The 19,622-nt window shown below is 38.7% G+C and overlaps 1 protein-coding gene across 5 annotated transcripts in view; it reads right to left on the bottom strand.

Moving 5' to 3' along the window:
• The window catches only part of spock1 (SPARC (osteonectin), cwcv and kazal like domains proteoglycan 1), a 399,300-nt gene that overhangs the window by 123,064 nt on the left and 256,614 nt on the right, over nucleotides 1–19,622 (bottom strand). For all 5 annotated transcript variants that reach the window (XM_017703782.2, XM_037542778.1, XM_037542779.1 and 2 more), the window contains one exon: nucleotides 15,722–15,802. In XM_017703782.2, the coding sequence (XP_017559271.1) occupies nucleotides 15,722–15,802 (81 nt within the window). The remainder of the gene's footprint in view (nucleotides 1–15,721; nucleotides 15,803–19,622) is intronic.

Genomic DNA, 19,622 nt, shown 5'->3' with positions numbered 1-19,622 from the left:
TTCGATCATTGTGTCATTTGTTTACTACGCTGATCTCCGATCTGCGTTCGTCTGCTAATCTCTATCTTACAAGAGATAAGAGATAAGAGAACCCAGTTAAACATATGACACAAAAATATTATACTTGGTCATTTGTTTATTGAGGAAAATGATCCAGTATTACTGGGCCTCTCTTACACTGGCTAATGTTAATGTTCATGAGTCCACCATCAGGAGAACACTGAACAACAATAGTGTGCATGGCAGGGTTGCAAGGAGAAAGCCACTGCTCCCCAAAAAGAACATTGCTGCTCACCTGCAGTTTGCTAAAGATCACGTGGACAAGCCATAAGGCTATTGGAAGAATATTTTGTGGACGGATGAGACCAAAATAGAACTTTTTGGTTTAAATGAAAAGCATTATGTTTGGAGAAAGGAAAACACGGCATTCCTGCATAAGAACCTTATCCCATCTGTGAAACATGGTGGTGGTAGTATCATGGTTTGGGCCTGTTTTGCTGCATCTGGGCCAGTATCATTGATGTAAGAATGAATTCTGAATTATATTAGAGAATTCTAAAGGAAAATGTCAGGACATCTGTCCATGAACTGAATCTCAAGAGGAGGTGGGTCAAGCAGCAAGATAACGACCCTAAGCACACAAGTCGTTCTACCAAAGAAGGTTAAAGAAGAATAAAGTTAACATTCTGGAATAGCCAAGTCAAAGTCCTGACCTTAATCCCATCAAAATGTTGTGAAAGGACCTGAAGCAAGCACTTAATGTGAGGAAACCCACCAACATCCCAGAGGTGAAGCTGTTCTGTACGGAGGAATGGGCTAAAATTCCTCCAAGCTGGTGTGCAGGACTGATCAACAGTTACCGGAAACATTTAATTGCAGTTATTGCTGCACAGAGGGGTCACACCAGATACTGAAAGCAAAGGTTCACATACTTTTGCCACTAACAAATATGTAATACTGGATCATTTTCCTCAATAAACAAATGACCAAGTATAATATTTTTGTGTCATTTGTTTAACTGGGTTCTCTTTATCTACTTTTAGGACTTGTGTGAAAATCTGATGATGTTTTAGGTCATATTCATGCAGAAATATAGAAAATTCTAAAGGGTAAACCACTTTATTTTATATATATATATATATATATATATATATATATATATATATATATACATATACATATACACACACACACACACACACACATTTTTTTTCTTGGCATCATTTTCCAAAGGTGTCCTTGCAGTATTGCATTTTCATAGAAGATGGTCTGTACAGAGAGATCATGGTATGTTTTGAATCTTTAACAGTGGCTTAATCTTACATTTAAAAAAAGCAAGGGAAATTGACTTTTATGTGCTATGGATCCTTTAAATGCTAGGAAGCCCAGTGAAATAATCCTGTAATAATTTGGTAGACTGACTTTACACTTTATGCACTTAGTCTGAAGATTGTTCTTGACCTTTTCACTTTTTGGCAGGTTATTTCTGCTTGCTTTATTCCTATTAAATGTGATCTTGCTTAAAGGTCCACATCATGGCAAATCAAATTTCCTTCTCTTTTTTTTCGAAATAAAAGAGTTTGATGTATCATGGTAACATTGCTAAAGTTTCATGTATTGTTCATTCCCATATAGTCCACATTGCTGAGATGTAAACAAAGTCATACAAGGTGGTTTCATATAAAACAATTCATTCTTTACAGTGCTGGTACTAGGTATCAAGGGTAGCAATGTCTACAATGCAATTATAGCTATTGTATTTACTATCCAGAGCTACCAATGAACCTGTTCACGTCTTCTGAATTTTTATCTGTAATGGTGATAATTGGGTGATAGTAGCAAGTCTTTTTAAAATACATTTAAGGACACAACCTTATCTCAAACTACTGGAAAGCATATTCATAACGATTCCATATAACAGATTTCAGTGAGGGAGATTTTAATTGCAGAAATGTACGTCTGACCAGACATTTGGTTCATATCAGCGCTGCTGTGAATGATTTTGACTTGGTTCCTCTAGAAACTTAACACACTCTTAACAAGTGTTATTTAATACACTGTTATTGTGGTTTTATAAAAAATAACACATTTACATGTATCCACCACTTCAGCCTAGACAAATTTAACCCTGCCTATTCATGTTGTAAGGAGTGTTTCAGCCCTGACTTCATTTTAAATTAGGCACGATACAGGACAGCCGATTAAGAAAAAAAAATGGTTATTTACATATACAGTATCAGTCACAATACCAAAATCAGCCTGTTTAATTCTAAAGGATAAAAAGAGGTTGTAAAATACTTATGTAAAAATAAATTCTCATTGTTATTGGTACATAAACACACACACATGTTCAAGACATTCAAGAAAAATAAAGAATATCGCCATTTTAAAATCACTCTCTTCGCTTCTGGGTTTCTCCATTCTGAATGTGGCTCTGTTTTGCATCATGCTGTAGCTTGCCTAATGAACATTTGGTCTTGGCTGTTAAGACTGAACTATCTGCCAAATTAAGAGAACGTTTCATTCTGACTTTTAAGTGCCTGATGTTAATGATCACAACCAAATCATTTCTATATTATCAGACCCCAAAAAAAGGACTGCTATGGGTTTCAAAGGACTCTTACACATGACTGGTTGTGTTAATCTGAAGAACTACTGCCATTTTTTAAAACAAACTTGGAACAATTACAGCATATGCATAAATGTCCCACTGGTAATTAAGATAAACAGCATTTAAAGAGCACTGAAGTGTTTTGTGTAATTGTGAATTGGTTGCTAAGCTGTTGGCCAGAGCAAAGCATTGTTTCTCTGCTGGCAGTATGCATCAAGCACACACTGTGGTGCATATTAATGGAGAATAACTCTAGCCCAAGTTTTTGGAATCTTCAGGGCACTAAGTCTGAGCAGTAATGTAATGTGGAATCAGGTAGGCTGGTTTACAATTCATCCACAAAACCTGCTCAGAGTCCTCTGCTCTCTATTTCTGGCCTATTTGTGAGTGTAGGTGGAAGTAGATGGGTTAACCCTTTGACATCTAGGGATACTTGGCAGTGTTACTGTCTGTTTCTCTGTGCAAATGACACACTCTTGAAACCTGAATCTTGCCATAGGATTTCTATGTTATTATACAATAATTTGTCGCCTAGTTTGCTTTTCATTCTGTTTTGACAGTTTCTACCCTTTTCACTGTTTTGATGTCAAACATTGCAAAAATGAAGTAATTCAAGTAAGGTTTATCCCAACGATTAACAATTAAATCCAAATCATGGTCTCACTTTATTTTAAGTTCTATTATGAGTTGAGGGTCCTTCATCATAGAAACAGAAAATGAGGATGTGAATTTATAGGATGTTAGATAGGAAGAAGGAGGGGTTTCAGGCATGATCCTCCACATACTGGTGATAGTCAACTGTGTTTCACTAGTTTTCTTAACAATTTGAGCATAGAAGAATTTCTTTTTTGCCTGTAATTTTCTAATTTGCTGATATATAAGCTCTGTAAGCATTACAGGGTTACTCTTGTTTCCTTAAGTTTTGGATGGAAACGAAAGGGTTAAATTCTTGAAATGGCCAGTGGAAAACTGACCAATCATTGTTTCTGTCCATGGTATCTAGGTAGACTAAGCAAGATCTCCTATTGGTCCCAACATCAAGAGCTGAAGAGAAGTCCTAATGCATTAGACTAGCAGCGTAATTACGAAGTCCATGAAGAATCAACCACATCACATTTTGATTTCCAGTGGAAATCAAACAAGGGCAATTTCATGAGAAAAGAGGTCACTCAAGGCCTTCTAAAAGTCATGTATGTGTCATTGACTGTCAATACAAGCAGCAACCTAATCAATGGGTTGTTAGAAATAGAAAACAGCAGCGGTAGCGCTACACAAGGCCCCTCTACTGAAAGGTCAGATACAAAGTAAGGTTAAATATATGCAAGAAGTGTGCGGCAAAAGCTTCAAGTAATGGAATGCTTTGCATCTATGTGTATTTATGTGTAAGAATCGTTTTTTCTACTCTTGAAAAGTTATTATTCAGGAGACAAGTATGTACATAGTCTGAACTCAGAAACATGTGATTTGTTATTGCTGAGGAAAACTGTCTCTCCTAAGGGTTAAACTCTACTACAGACATACTCTGGTGGTGGGAAGCTGCCAGACTGCCTTTTGCTGTTGTTAATTAATCATATTTGGAAGAGCTCTGACATAATGGCCTTCAGCCAGTTTGTTCAACGCTTCTGTAGTAATAAAAACAAACCTGGGGACTCCTCCTGCTCTCAGACGATCTCATTTGCATCTCTTAGCTCATACATACTGTAACATACATGTGTATGAAAATATATGTGTGGGGCAACTGACTGACACTGGGCTGTGTTTCTGAGTTAATGAACCATCAGCCAGAAACACACACACACACAAAACACTCATGCAAACCCACGTCTTTCCATAATATCACACATAATGAAGCAATGCACTATGGGGTTCACACATGTAATGAAGGCAATCGAGCATGCTTGGCAAGATAGGCATTAGAGTCAAAGGTCATGTGAGGCATTGCCTTGTTTCTTTCTAGTGTCCTTCCCCGTGGATTAATTAAATTAAAGCAACAAGCCCTGCTGGAGACATTTTTTTCAGCATGACGTATGTCTATATATCTACACTATTTCTGGACTATTTATTTTACAGTCCTTTCCTACCATGTTCTCATATTTAATTAACCTTTTATATAAGCCTAAGCTTATAAACCAGTCGTCCACATTTTTCTCACAGATAGATAAACAGTCTATTAGACTAACAGTCTAATAGTCTAACACTATTTACATTGTTTGGTCTACAGTTCTCTGTTAATCTCTGATGATTTCACTTATACTCTACATGTGTCCTCTTTCTAAAGATATTTTGTTATACAGATTGGCCTAGAAAGAGGACGTGATCCAGTTTTTGAGTCTTGGTTGCTCTCAATGTTTCTTCCTCATCCTCTTAATGAGTTCTTCCTTGTGAGTCTTGGCTCTTCTCAGTTATCCTTCATCATGCTCTTATAGAGTTTCTTCCTTTTAGTCTGGGTTCCTTTCAGTACTTCTTCTATGCTCTTTGGGAATTTTTTTCATTTGAGTCTTAGGGCAATTGGACAGAATCATTCAGGTGTGCATGGTAAAAAAAATAATCAAAAAAGGTTGTTTAGAGGATTTTCCAAAGACATGTTCAAAAAACAGGTGTAGGTCAGAACCAACACACATCAGATACATGCAGACATACATAACAAACAACAAAAACCCAGGCAAACAGGTCCAACGATGATTGGTTGGTGGTGATGGTGCCTCAGTCAAGTGATCTCCCAGGAGGTTCGGAGATATGGAGTCCATGGGAGAAGCAGGGTCAGAGGGATGTGTGACACTTAGGCCCAATGTCTCGGCCCCTGATGTCTCGGTTGCTATCTAGCGAATTTTCCCATTCCACCTTAAATGGTGACTGCAGCAGTTACATTCTGGTACCTGAGGTTGCTGCACCATTTAAGGTGGAATGGGAAATTGATCATGAAGCTGGCGATTAAAAAGCTAAGTTCAACTTCATATCACTGAACAATTGCTTTCAGCTCCCAGCATTCAGCCCTGTGCTCCTCTGTCCCTAACCAGAGAACAAGTGAGGAGGGAACTGAGGAAGATGAAGGTGAGGAAGGCAGCAGGTCCAGACAACATCAGTCCTGGGATCCTGAGGCACTGCACAGACCAACTGTGTGAGATAGTAAAGGACATTTTCAACCTAAGCCTGAAACAGGATAGAGTGCCAGTGCTCTGGAAGACATCGTGTGTAGTATCTGTCCCAAAGACTGCACACCCCAGTGATCTGAATGTCTAAAGACCAGTGGCACTGACCTTGCATCTGATGAAGACACTGGAAAGACTTGTTCTTGCCCATCTTCGTCCACTGATGGGACCAGGCATGGAAACTCTGCAATTTGTCTACTAGCCAGGCGATGGAGTGGAAGATGCAATAACTTACCTACTCCACAGATCCCTTGCTCATCTTGAAAAGGTGGGAAGCACTGTTAGAATCATCTTCTTTGATCTATCAAGTGCTTTCAACACCATCAAGCCCACTCTACTAGGGAGCAAGATGGAGAGAGCAGGGGTGGATCACCATCTCATCACATGGACTATGGACTACCTCACAAACAGACCGCAGTATGTGCAACTTAAGGACTGTGTATCAGAAACACTGCTCTGCAGCACAGGGGCCCCACAGGGAACAGTCCTGGCCCCATTCCTCTTCACCCTCTACCTGTCACCTCCAGAAATTCTGATGACATCATTGGCTACATCTCAGAGGACGATGAAAGGGAATACAGAGAAGTTACAAGGGATTTTGTAGACTGGTGCCAGCAGAACTGCCTCCAGATCAACACGGGTAAAACCAAAGAGCTGGTGGCAGATTTCCACAGGACTAAGTTTTCCTCACTCACTCCAGTGAACATCCAGGGAAGGGACATTGAGATTGTCAAGACCTACAAGTACCTGGGTGTTCATCTAAACAACAAACTGGACTAGTCTGACAACACACACTCCCTGTATACGAAAGGCCATAGCAGACTCCACCTGCTGAGGAGGCTCCAGTCCTTTGGAATACAGGGTGGACCTCTCCACACTTTTTATGACTCTGTGGTGGCATCAGCCATCTTCTATGGCATTGTCTGCTGTGGAGGTGGCACTACAGCAGCAGACAGTAAGAAACTGGACAAGCTTATCCGGAAGGCTAGTTCTGTCCTGGGTGTGTGCGCTGGGCCAAGTGGGGGAGGTGGTGGAGAGGAGGATGTTGGCCAAGCTTGCAACCATAATGGACAACCCCTCTCACCCACTACAGTAGGTTGTTGCAGCACTGGGCAGCTCCTTCAGTGACAGGCTCCTCCACCTGTGATGTGGAAAAGAGAGATACCGCAGCTCCTTTCTCCCCATGGCTGTTCGGGTCTACAATCAAAACCTCTCCAAGCAGAGACTCAGACACTCTCTGTCATAAACACACTATGGACTCACACTTCACTCTATCATAATGCACTCTATCACGAACACACCACATAGACCTATATCTTATTACCTCTACCTCTAATTAATGTGCAATATCTGCTGCTTACAGAATGTTGTGCCTTGTATATTTATTTATTTGTAGAGTATGTCTTACATTTTGTACATATTTTGTATGATGCTGTGAATGAATCGCGAGTGCCTGTGATTTTCAGTCTCCTTCGAATAAACGGCAAATGTCAGTGTGATATACCATTATTGCTATACTATGGAGAAAAAGCAGGAAAACTCATCCTGATTATTTTTCCAGGCTATTTTAAATTTGATTCACCTGTCCTGTCATGTGACACACAAGTAAGATCACCAGCTGGAGGTGGCATATTGGAAATGGCCGGAAACTCGTTTTGTCTGTTTACGTAAAAGTCGCTGATGACACCTGATGACGTATTCGGTTCTTGAAGGGTTGTCCCATTTCACAGGGGGACAATTTCAACCACTAACCCTTGTAACTGAGTTTCAAGGGGAGGGTTACACTCGAAAACAAGGGGTAGGGGTAAAAATAAGAAATGGGAATGGGCCTTAGTTTCTCTACAGTATTTCTTTTTTATGCCCTTAGAACTTTGTGGTTTTGAGACTTGTTTTTCCTCAGTGTTTCTTCCTCGTGCTCTTAAGGAGTTCTTTCTCATGAGTTTTAGTTCCTCTCAGGGTTCTTTCTCATGCTTTTTGGTGAATTTTTCCTTTTGAGTCTTGGTTCTTCTCATCGTTTCCTTCTGATGCTCTTAGGGAGTTCTTCTTTGTGAGTTTTGGTTCTTCTCAGTGATTCTTCCTCATACTCTTAGGGAGGTTTTCCATTTAAGTCTTAGTTCTTCTCAGTAGTTTATCTTCATACTCTTAGGGAGTTCTTCCTTGTGAATCTTGGTTCTTCTCAGTGGTTCTTGCTCTTAGGGAGTTTTTCCTTGTGAGTCCTGGTTCTTCTCAGTGGTCCTTCCTCATGCTCTTAGGGGGTTCCATCCTTGTGAGTCTTGGTTCCTCTCAGTGTTTCTTTACCATGCTCTTAGGAAGTTTTTCCTTCTGTTTCTTAGTTCTTCTCAGTGGTTCTTGCTCTTAGGGAGTTTTTCCTTGTGTGTCTTGGTTCTTCTCAATGGTTCTTGCTCTTAAGGAGTTTTTCCTTGTGTGTCTTAGGGAGTTTTTCCATTTGAGTCTTGGTTCTTCTTCCTCTTCATGTTTCTTCCTCATGTGCTGAGTGAATTCTCTGTTACTGGAAATCTTTTTTTTATGACAATGACTGAAGTAACAAATACTATATGAATAAATTAAATTTTATAGACTCCTGAGCTTTCAGCAGGTTGTGAGGAGTTACGGCTGCCAGGCCACTCTGGGTTCTCTCTGTTCTTCTGTCATTCTCTCTGTCTTTTCAGGCAGACACTAACTGTTTAAGCACAACCTTTTAGACAGAGATTCTGTTGTGGCATTGATCCAGCATAACCCTTTCAAACACATGTTGCTTTTGTCTGAAATGAGGCGTTCATCATCTAATCTATAATCGTGCAAAATTTTGCATGGTATTTGCATACCTCTTCAAACCAACATCTTTGTTTGTGCTGACAATCTTTTTTATACATTTGACATCTATAATTAGTCAGATAATTGCACAAATCTGTTGTTGTAGTGAATTCTTCTGCATAACTTTAGTTAGATACAGCAACAATGCTTGTCAGAAAGGCTGTCTGGCAGCTGTACACTGCTATAAACCTGACAGAGCTGTGGTTGTGAGTCTGAGGCAACGTAAGAGATTGAGACAAGATAGTTTTGGGACATCACTGATAAGGTGTTAGAACCCTGTCAGAGAGAACAAATGCTGTACCTCAAATGTTACAGTGCTAGCATGGAGCTGAATTAGGTCATAGTCTCACTATCTCAGGATCTTTCTCTTTCTCTCTATGCTCTCCCTCTCTTCTTTTTCTCCTTTCATTCTCCCAGGGCACGATATGTGCATGATGGAAGCAGCTGCGCAATTTCTAACTCAATGTGGCGAACAAAGCGGTGTTAATCAGTTCTAACCTCTAATTTCTCTCTCATCAAAACAACCTATAAAAATGGCTGGTCAGTTCAACCTAAAAAAAATACTTCTACTAGTTTTATTCAATTTTAAATAAATACTTTGAATGAACGATTGGTTTAAATCGAGGTAAATTTTTGAGCTAGATAATACTAGTTAAATTTGTTGTTACTACAGAAGTGATTTTAAAGGTTGATCTGACAAGCATTTTTTTTACAGTGCAGTCTATAGAGGTGTAATTTTTTTTAGAATTAAGAACCATTTTTGCCAACTGTGTGTGCACACTGTGGAATTAGACCTCCGTATTTAACCCATCTGTGCAGTGAAACACCCACACTAGTGAACACACACACTAGGGGGCAGTGAGCACACTTGCCCAGAGTGGTGGGCATTCCTATATACAGCGCCCCGTGAGCTACTGGGGGTTAGATGCCTTGGTCAAGGTTACTTCAGTCATGGACTGCCAGCTGAGGGGATCAAAACAGCGACCTTCCGGTTACCGACTAGTTCCCTAACCTCCAGCCCACGACTGCCCATTTTTACAGTGTATCAGTTATTAATAATTAAGGATACCTATATTAGCCTATATTTGGAGCCGATATTTACTTTCTGTAAATTTGATGTTTGGAGTGTGACAATTTACAAGAACGCAACTCTCACAACTTACATTAAATGAATTTAAGAACATTTAAAAAACTAAATTGCTTTGAGTTTTAGACAGTATAGACTGTAACAATAGTAAAATAAACATTTAAAATGATCTTTCACATAATAAACAGATAAAACATTCACATATATTTATCTCAATTATGTTTAATAATCACTGACATTTGTATAAAAGCTCAAAAAAGGGATCTTAAAAAAATCTTAAATAAAAAAATGTATATAAATGTATTACATTTACATACTGAAAGGTCACACATCAGGAGCAGAACTAGCCTGTTCAGTATGTGAAGGCAAGTGAGAACCTAGATACAGACTTAAAACTATATAAAGCCTACCCTAACCAAATACATACAACTGGAAATGTGTGACAGTAAAAATATTACAGTAAGCACCTGAGCAATAATTCACTATGTAAAAAGCAACAACAATGAGGGAATATGATGTTTGTTTAATTTTTGCTGTTTAACACAAAAATATATATCATGCTGTAGCAAACCGGCTTCGAAAATGGATGGATGGATGGATGGATGGATGGATGCTGTAGCAAACAGTTAACTGTATCTATACTATTCTGACTGAGTCTGGAAAATGTGCTGTGTGATTCAGTAGAAACAGCCCGTTTAGCCCAAGTGGAATGGTGGAGGCTTTGGAAGTACGGAGATGCAGCTGTCTCTACTTTAACGCCTGAAAAGAGAATCTCCAGGAAGCTCCAGTAAAAAGGCATAACTTATTTACAAATGTAAAACGATACATTATGATTACAAATAATTTACTGCTTTCTTGGGGCCTGTCTGCATAGTTGGCCCAATGAAGCTCTGCTTATATTCTAAACATGTTTAAACTACTACAGAAGCAGGATGAGTCCACACAGTGTGTCTGCTCACATACACAGAAACCTCATGCTCAGCAGACAGTGTGGTGTTTGGGCAGGGTCGTTTGTCTGGCTAGAGTGAGTGAAATTATATAATTATTGAGGTTTTGCCAAATATGCCATTGAACCATGACATATTTTTACCTTTTCCTTTAGGGAGCAAAGCACATGGGGCCGGACACAGAGACAGACTAAAGAAGTGCTGCTTGGTTGTACTCGTTTAATCATCCACATTTCAAGCAAGCCAGTAATGCTGCAGGCGAGACATTGGGCCAGACTACAGAAGTGTGTTTTGTTGATTGCGGTTGTGTCCGATATACACATAAATAACAAAAGGCGCTTTTATCAGCAAGTAATCATTTGCTAATTTAGATAATCAGAAAAATACTGAATGCCAGCTCTGATCGGTTAGGCTAATAAACAGCCAACCCCTGGTTAAAATAGTGTTGTTGTTGTTTTTTTTTTTATTTGATGTGATAGTCCCCATGACCCCGTGTGTGTGTGTGTGTTATTCTGTTGGAAAATATTCTTCATGTCTTCAAAGTCAGCGCCTTTAGCCAGCTGTTATGACTGGATCCATTTTTTAAGTATTTCAAAAACACTTCAGTATAGAGGGATTCTAATGCATTTATAACTGTATTTATAACACCCTTTTTAAACCGTATCAAGCTGCTACTAGTTAGTTATTAGCAACAGTCAGCTATGTTAATGGAGAGCAAATTAATGACCATCTATTGGCTTTAGAAGGCTTAATAAGATCATAATAATGGACACCTAGACTATTGTGCAAAAGATTATGGTGTACAATACAAAAATTAAAGTGCTCAGGAAAATGTTTATTCACCTTCATTAGTGCTTAATAAAGTAGTAATAAGCATTCAGTCTATTAGTATTTATCAACTTGATAAGGCTTAATAAGAGCATTATGGAGCTCTGTAAAATGCTTTATTCACCATATGTATTGCTTAATAAAGCAGTCATTAGCAGCAGATTAACTACTGGATTGTTAAGGGCTTAATAAGGGAATCACAAGCATTTTAATGTCCCCATATACTAAAGTGTTACCAAGACATCTCCAAAATTCAGAATCTTCAACATGTATTCACTTTGACTGGGTGCCACAAGTTTTGCACAAGTCTGTACTTAAGTTTGGGTGTAAAGTCTTTAGTTAACAAACACTAGTTAGTTCAAACGAATGGTTATCCATATGAAAGTTGTCATTTTTTAAACAACTGCTTTAGCCAACAGACCCTACAGCAGCCTCAGTTTGGATGTTTCAGCAGAGTTTCACAGAACTGAAGCTATGTTTAGAGAACGAGGGTGATGATTAGAACTATAAATAAAATCACAGCACACTTAAACTTGTTAAGCTGATACTGAGCTCAATGTCAGAGCTAGTTTGAGAGGTGCAACTTGTTCTGATTTAGTAATGCGAAAACCAGAGCTTGATAAGTACTTACATTATGATCTCTGTCTCTGCACTTCTGATCCCCACCCATTTTTGTGTAATCTTCCTACATTTCATGCAACATTTAATGTATTTTGTATATTTCTCACAAATCTGTGTGTTAAGGCTCATTAGTCAATTTTGTACACCACATGAATTCTCTTTTGCAGAAAACTGTGCCTGAAACTGCCTGTAAGGGCCCTCAGTCTTAGTGCCTTGTTCACTAACTCTGTCTCTCTCTCTTTCTCTCTGCAGTAAGGAGGTCAAGTGCTCTAATCATACCTATGCAGACACACTTTATGTGGGATTGGGGTCTCTAAACCTGAGGGGTCAAAGTTCATGTTCTTCACCACTCAATACGGAGTGTCCCAATTACTGCCGGAGAGGGGTTTGCAGTCACCATGACAACTCAGCTCAAATTTGCAGGAGTGGTGGTACCACAGAATGAAGACATAACTGGGTTAGGAAACTATTCCATTAACCGGAATTGAGAATGCAATATAGGTTGACCTGGACATCAGAAAGGCTCATGTATGTTAAAATCACCATATTTTAGTAATAACAATAAGAGAGGGAGTGTGTCACTGTGTATAACATCATAGCCATGAGTTGGTCTCTGCATTAGATCATAATATTGTGTTATCATGATGTTATTCAGAATAACACAGGACACTGGGGCTCTATTGACTATTTTACAACCCCAGTTCCAATGAAGTTGGGACGTTGTGTAAAACATAAATAAAAACAGAATACAATGATTTGCAAATCCTTTTCAACCTATATTCAATTGAATACACTACAAAGACGAGATATTTAATGTTCAAACGAATAAACTTTATTGTTTTTGGCAAATATTCACTCATTTTGTGTTTGATGCCTGCAACACATTCCAAAGAAGTTGGGACAGGGGCGTGTTTACCACTGTGTTACATCACCTTTCCTTTTAACAACACTCAATAAGCATTTGGGAACTGAGGACACTAATTGTTGAAGCTTTGTAGGTGGAATTCTTTCCCATTCTTACTTGATGTACAACTTTAGTTGCTCAACAGTCCGGGGTCTCTGTTGTCTTTTGAACTCTACACTGATAACAATCCAGACAGTCCTTCTCCTCTTTGGCCCGGAGGACATGACGTCCATGATTTCCAAAAACAATCTGAAATGTGGACTCGTCAGACCACAGGACACTTTTCCACTTTGCGTCAGTCCATCTGAGATGAGCTCAGGCCCAGAGAAGCTGGCGGTGTTTCTGGGTGTTGTTGATATATGGCTTTCCCTTTGCATGGCAGTTTTAACTTGTACTTGTAGATGGAGCGACGAACTGTGTTCACTGACAGTGGTTTTCTGAAGTGTGAAGTGAGCCCATGTGGTAATATCCGTTACATTATGTTGTGGGTTTTGAATGCAGTGCCGCCTGAGGGATCGAAGGTCACGGGCATTCAATGGTGGTTTTCTGCCTTGCCGCTTACTTGCAGAGATTTCTCCAGATTCTCTGAATCTTTTGATGATATTATGGACTGTAGATGCCGAAATCCCTAAATTCCTTGCAATTGCATGTTGAGAACATTCTTAGACTGTTGGACTATTTGCTCACGCAGTTGTTCACAAAGTAGTGAACCTCGCCCCGTCCTTGCTTGTGAACAACTGAGCCTTTCAGGGATGCTCCCTTTATACCCAATCATGACACTCACCTGTTTCCAATTAACCTGTTCACCTGTGGAATGTTCCAAACAGGTGTTTTTTGAGCATTCCTCAACTTTCCCAGTCTTTTGTTGCCCCTGTCCCAACTTCTTTGGAATGTGTTGCAGGCATCAAATTCAAAATGAGTGAATATTTGCAAAAATCAATAAAGTTTATCCGTTTGAACATTAAATATCTTTTCTCTGTTGTGTATTCAATTGATTATAGGTTGAAAAGGATTTGCAAATCATCGTATTCTGTTTTTATTTATGTTTTACACAACGTCCCAACTTCATTGGAATTGGGGTTGTACATAGCAAAGAAAAAGTAAAAAAAAAAAAACTGCTTTAAATATTTGCTTTAAACTATTTTTAGCCTCTAAATTTAATTGCCCCAACTTTAGTAAACATAATATGTAATCAGCTGCACTTTGGACACATCCTCATGTAAAACTAGTCCTGTCCAAATAATGTTTAATACTAAAGTGAGATTCACTCAAAAGAAGCCCTGAATATTCTGTAATAACTCTCGCTAGGACGAAGCAGTCTGAACAAAACAACTTGCAATGTGCTCCTCAGTATATGGAGCTTCAAACAAGCTGGGATGCCCCTGCGTCGCAGCGACGAGGTAGGCACCGGACAGTCATCGAGACGTTTAACCTCTCTAATGCTCTCTAATGCTCTCTAATGATTTCCCATCGAAATGTGTCTGGCAAAAAAATGGAGATTCCAGCACTGCATGCAATGCAATCGATTACACATACGTCAAGGTGTATGTAGCATTTTTTTTTTGGTTCAGACTGTTTCATCCTGATGGGAGTTACAGTGGAATATTTGGGCCTCTTTCAAGTGAATCTCCCTGTAGTAAACGATGGCTACATCTCTTTAGGGTATAAAGCAATTTATGTTATCCCAAATGTAACAGATCAGTCAAGGCCCCTGTTTGGTCATTGTTTATGGAAACTCAATCATAGTATAACTTGAGGCAAGTGCATGACGATTCAAATGCAGATTGTATGATGCTAATTGATTTCTATAAGCTTCCATTACTTGTTCGCTGTGTTAGTCTCACAGCTCCAGTGCAATACTAAAGAAGCAAACTTCTGACACCAAACATGTCTCAGCTGATCAACTACATTTGGAAAAAAGGGGAATTATGCAAATGAAACTGTTTCACTATGCCTTTACCAAGAAACTGGTGTGTTTTTAATTAAACCTGATGGCTAATTTTACGCTTTTACTGAGCGCACAATGTGTTTATGGGTGTATTATTGGAATATGCAAGGCATGTTATGAATTCACTGCCAGTGCCAGAATCACTGCGCTGTCTTTGAGCCTCTGTATCTGAAATCTCACACCACACCACTTGTTGAATATCAAGCCAGTGTTTGTGTGTGTGTGTGAGAGAGCAATGGTATGCCACTGCACTCACACTACTTGTTGCATATCAAACCAGCCGAGCGAACAAAACTAATTCGCTCTAAACAGAGCTAATCCTCAGAACACACCCCCACCTCCTCCTCCACAGACATCTCAGTTGCCCTCATATCCATACCAAAGTAAGTTTGGTATTCACTCTACCTTCTACAATATTCAGCAGCTCAACCAGCTTAGAGACAGCTTTAATTTCTCCATCTCACATCCACACACACAAGCTCTCAAGCTTAATAAACAGTGTTTCATATCACAGCTATATAAAAAAGACCACCAAGAAAAGTGGATGAATCATACTGTCGCTGTCGGAACATAACCTCGTATCTCTTTTTGTTTTTTTTTTTAATATTATTTTTAATATAACTTGAAAATGCCACTTTATACACTTTGTCAAGGTCAAGACAAATGGACCGAAAGAAATTGTCCAGAATGACTTAAAAATAAAATCTTGTCATATTAATTTACATCAAAAGTCAAACAAGTTTTTTGGAGATATGAGGTTTTGTTCTGACAGTGACGATATGTCTGAAATACATATTTCCAGTGAAACTCACCATCCTCGCTCCTCCATTTAGGCTGTGCCGGGTGTGGTTTAGAGCTTAGTTCTCCATGTCTTCTGGGATGATTGTCTGACTCTGTGGAGCAAACAAAGCCATTAGAATTCACCGGATAACCACATGCATGTTGCACAATACCTTCACAGTTTTGATACTGATATTGAAATAATGTATGGGTCAATACAGACACAGTACTTTTGTCTTTCAAAAACAATTAAGCTACCAAATGATATATCTGTTACCAGAATAAATCAGATTCAATCTTTTTTCCCTACAATATGTGATCCAGCATTATCTCCAGATATCTGCCCAGTACCCACTATCTACCACACACACACACACACACACACACACACACACACACACACACACACACACACACACACACACACACACACACACACACACACACCTCTCATCTTGTCCATGTTGGACCTCTCCATGCTTCACCCTCAAATTCAGTCTCTTGTAGCCATTGTTGTGAGGTTTGACAAAGGCAGGTTAAAAATGTTAAAAATTCTATACAACTGAATGAGAAATTCAAAAACTCAGAATTATCTTTAGATAACATTTTTTGCTTGTTTGTTTTTTTGGTCAAAATATTTTAATTCAGAGTGTGTTATTCTTTTCAAACGCTGTTTCTGTATTTACCCTGTTATAACAGTTTGGATGTAGATAGTTTTGTCATGGAATCTTAGCCTGACTTCATGAATACTTGAAGAGCTTACCATTTTTCACTACGATCTACAAAAATCAGTTGCTGTCTCTGAGTAGCTAAACTGTAGTGGTTTATCTTGACGCAACAACTAACATAAACATATCCAGTACTTTGCAAAGGCCATTTATTAAAAAAAAAAAGTCAGACAACTATTAAGTACACAGTACCAATTTTTCAGCCGGAGCTAAAAAAAACACAAACAAACAAAAACATAAGATATATACTTAACATAAGGCTTTTATTATTTTTTTATATATATATTTATTGTTCACCCTGGTTGTTAGGAGCAACATGTTCTCTACATCTACGGTTTCTCTAAATTTGACTTTTGAAACCTTCTGTTTTTTGACGTATTTTACTTTGTCTTCCTTCAAATGGAAGACAATCTCCTCAGAAATATACAATATACAAAAAGTATAACTAGGAAAACGTTGCATTCATCATCATCTTCACAATCATCTACTACACAACAACAAAAAAAAACTGCACATTCTGTCCTAATAGTATGTTTCTGCTGATACAAAATAAAAAATCATATAAAAATTAATAACATACCTAAAATGTAATAAGAGACTGAGTTGTGCTCTACAGTTTTTTTTATTAGTTAAAAAGGACATTTACCAGTGTTCTGTATAAAATATGTATCACTCAGTAGCTCCAAAAGTACTTGGAGTATAGACAGGGCAACTGAGTCAGAAAAGCGAGAGGGGGGGGGGTCATCATTGATATATGGATAATGTATGCTAATTTAATCTCTTAATTTGTTCCTTTTTTTGATGCCAAGAGCTTTTTAACACACATACACACACACACACACACACACACACACACACACACACACAGATAAGCACACAGATATGCACACACATTGTTTGGTGTCAATAGTGAGTGAGACAGAGCTACAGCAGTATGTGTGACTACAGCAGGCGCAGCAGAGTGGATGGTTTATGCCTGCATGTGAGCATCTGAGCCAGTTAGCACTTCTCTTCCTAACACTACTAAAGTCGAACTTTTATTTTCAAACTCTCTCTCTCTCTCTTTCCTTCACACACTGTCCCTCACATTAATTCAATCCATACTGCACTCTCTCACAGCCCCTTTACATAGCCATAACTTCTTTCTGCTCTGTTCTCACAGATTTTCCGTCTGTCCACCTCCACCTACTGCTTTCTTTCTCTCAAATATTCATCAGCTGTACCCACTCTTTCTCTGCCTGTCTTGTTCTCCTTCTCTGTCCTCTCTCATTTCTCTCTCTCTCTCTCTCTCTCTCTCATAGACATACACATTCTCTTTCAGTGCTGCTAGGCTGAGAGCCAGATACTGTCCACTGCCAAACAAACCACTGAAGAATAAATAAAATAAATAAATAAATACACATAAACAGCAAAAACCTGAACTGATTTTGCCAGCATTCATTCATTCTGATGTCCCCTGAGGGGGAGGGGTCCAAGTGCGTGTGAATCTGAGACAGAACTGTCCCACTAGTGAAGAGACCATCCAAAGCAATCAACATTTACTGACTGTGGCTGTACATCTCTCTCCCTCTCTCTGTCTCTAATGTGAGTAGTAGCTGTTCTGGATTGATTTTGTGGTTAATTTCAGTCGCACATTGTCGGTTTCTCGAGTGTCTCTCTTGTAAATTGATAGCAGTGCGCAAAGAAAATCAATTTAACCCCAACACACAATCGCACACACTTCTCATACTATATTTAAATAGAATTAGCAGACACAATGTGAGGTATTCTCTCTCTCTCACACACACTCCCACACACACACACACACACACTCACGCACACTCCATCCTCCATCTGCTCACGTGGTAAATATTGCTATGATATAATCACTTTAAATGGCTTTTAAAACCTTCAAAACCAGCACAACTTCTTGCACCCTCAATAGACTGTAACAACTCTTATAAATAAGAGAGGTTGCAGGCACTGAGGAGTTGAACCATTGATTATATGTATAATGTATATATGATATATACACCCACTGGCTGGAGTATGCAGCCACTGTTTTTCTCACTGTGGGTGGTAAAAATAGGAAACTGCATTCACTCTATGGAAATCATTATTTTCAAGATCAGGAAAACCCATTACAGGCATCAGACATCAGACTCTAAGACAGGCCCAGGTCTACAGTGGTGCAGTAGAATGCACTGCACTCTGTTTAATTTTCTGCTGCCACAGTTGAGCTTTTGACAAAATGAAGCAAAGCACCCTATAGTCATGGGATGACAGACTATAATTAGGGTAGCTATAATTAACACAGCACAAATGCATCTGTAATGCCTCAAACCTTTGTGATATCTCTGCAAAGAGAGTGTTACTAGTAAACACATGACTCGTTAAAAGCCAAATGTTTTCTGTTCTTTTTCTATTGAGCCTAACTGCCCATTAGTTATGCTCTAGTCATTCACCATTTGGAGTGGAAAACCATGTCACAAAGGACTTAAAAAAGATCATGTTTTTCATCGCTCTGCATATGTAAAACAGCTCTCATAATCCATTTTCAGCATTTGAGAAAATGTTTTTAACACAAAACAATATTTTTAATAGCTTAAGCTTGGGAATTTGTATAAAACAAATTTATGTTTCATTTTATATCAACATTTTTCTACATTTAAAAATATGTATTTTATTTACATGGGTCAAGGCTCATCAGAGAGGAAGCAATTCAAGGCATGAGAATGTGACTCCACACTGCTCACTATATTTAAATAATTTAATAATAATTTTGTATATCAGGCAGCATGTAACTTCTATATGTCATCGGTGTTATGTGCTTTACTGTGCAAAATACATCATAAATGAATGAAATGAGTCATGAATCTACCTCCATTTTCATCACTAACAGTAATCCTCAAGGCTTTTCCATATCACCAGATGAATCTGAACATAATTAAGCACTTGAGCCATCACGCTCATTTGACCTAACCACATCAGCCTCACCTCCAGCCCTCTAACTAGTATTTATCTCTCTTTGTTGTAGTTAAGACCACTGGAGGTGAGTCTGAGTCAAGGCCAAGACCTGGACACAGTGAGTCCATGTCTTTTTTATTAAAGAAGACATAATGAGTGGTGTGGCCATGCGCTGGAGTGAGAGAACATGTTCCTGTCAGCTCCTCACTAAAAGAAGCTGTCTTCATGATAAGATGTCTTTATATAGGCAACCATTCAG

This window comes from Pygocentrus nattereri, chromosome 11, assembly GCF_015220715.1.
Source record: "Pygocentrus nattereri isolate fPygNat1 chromosome 11, fPygNat1.pri, whole genome shotgun sequence".
Taxonomy (NCBI): Eukaryota; Metazoa; Chordata; class Actinopteri; order Characiformes; family Serrasalmidae; genus Pygocentrus; species Pygocentrus nattereri.
Note: the sequence above shows the minus strand (reverse complement) of the source record. Positions and strands in the feature narration are given on the sequence as shown.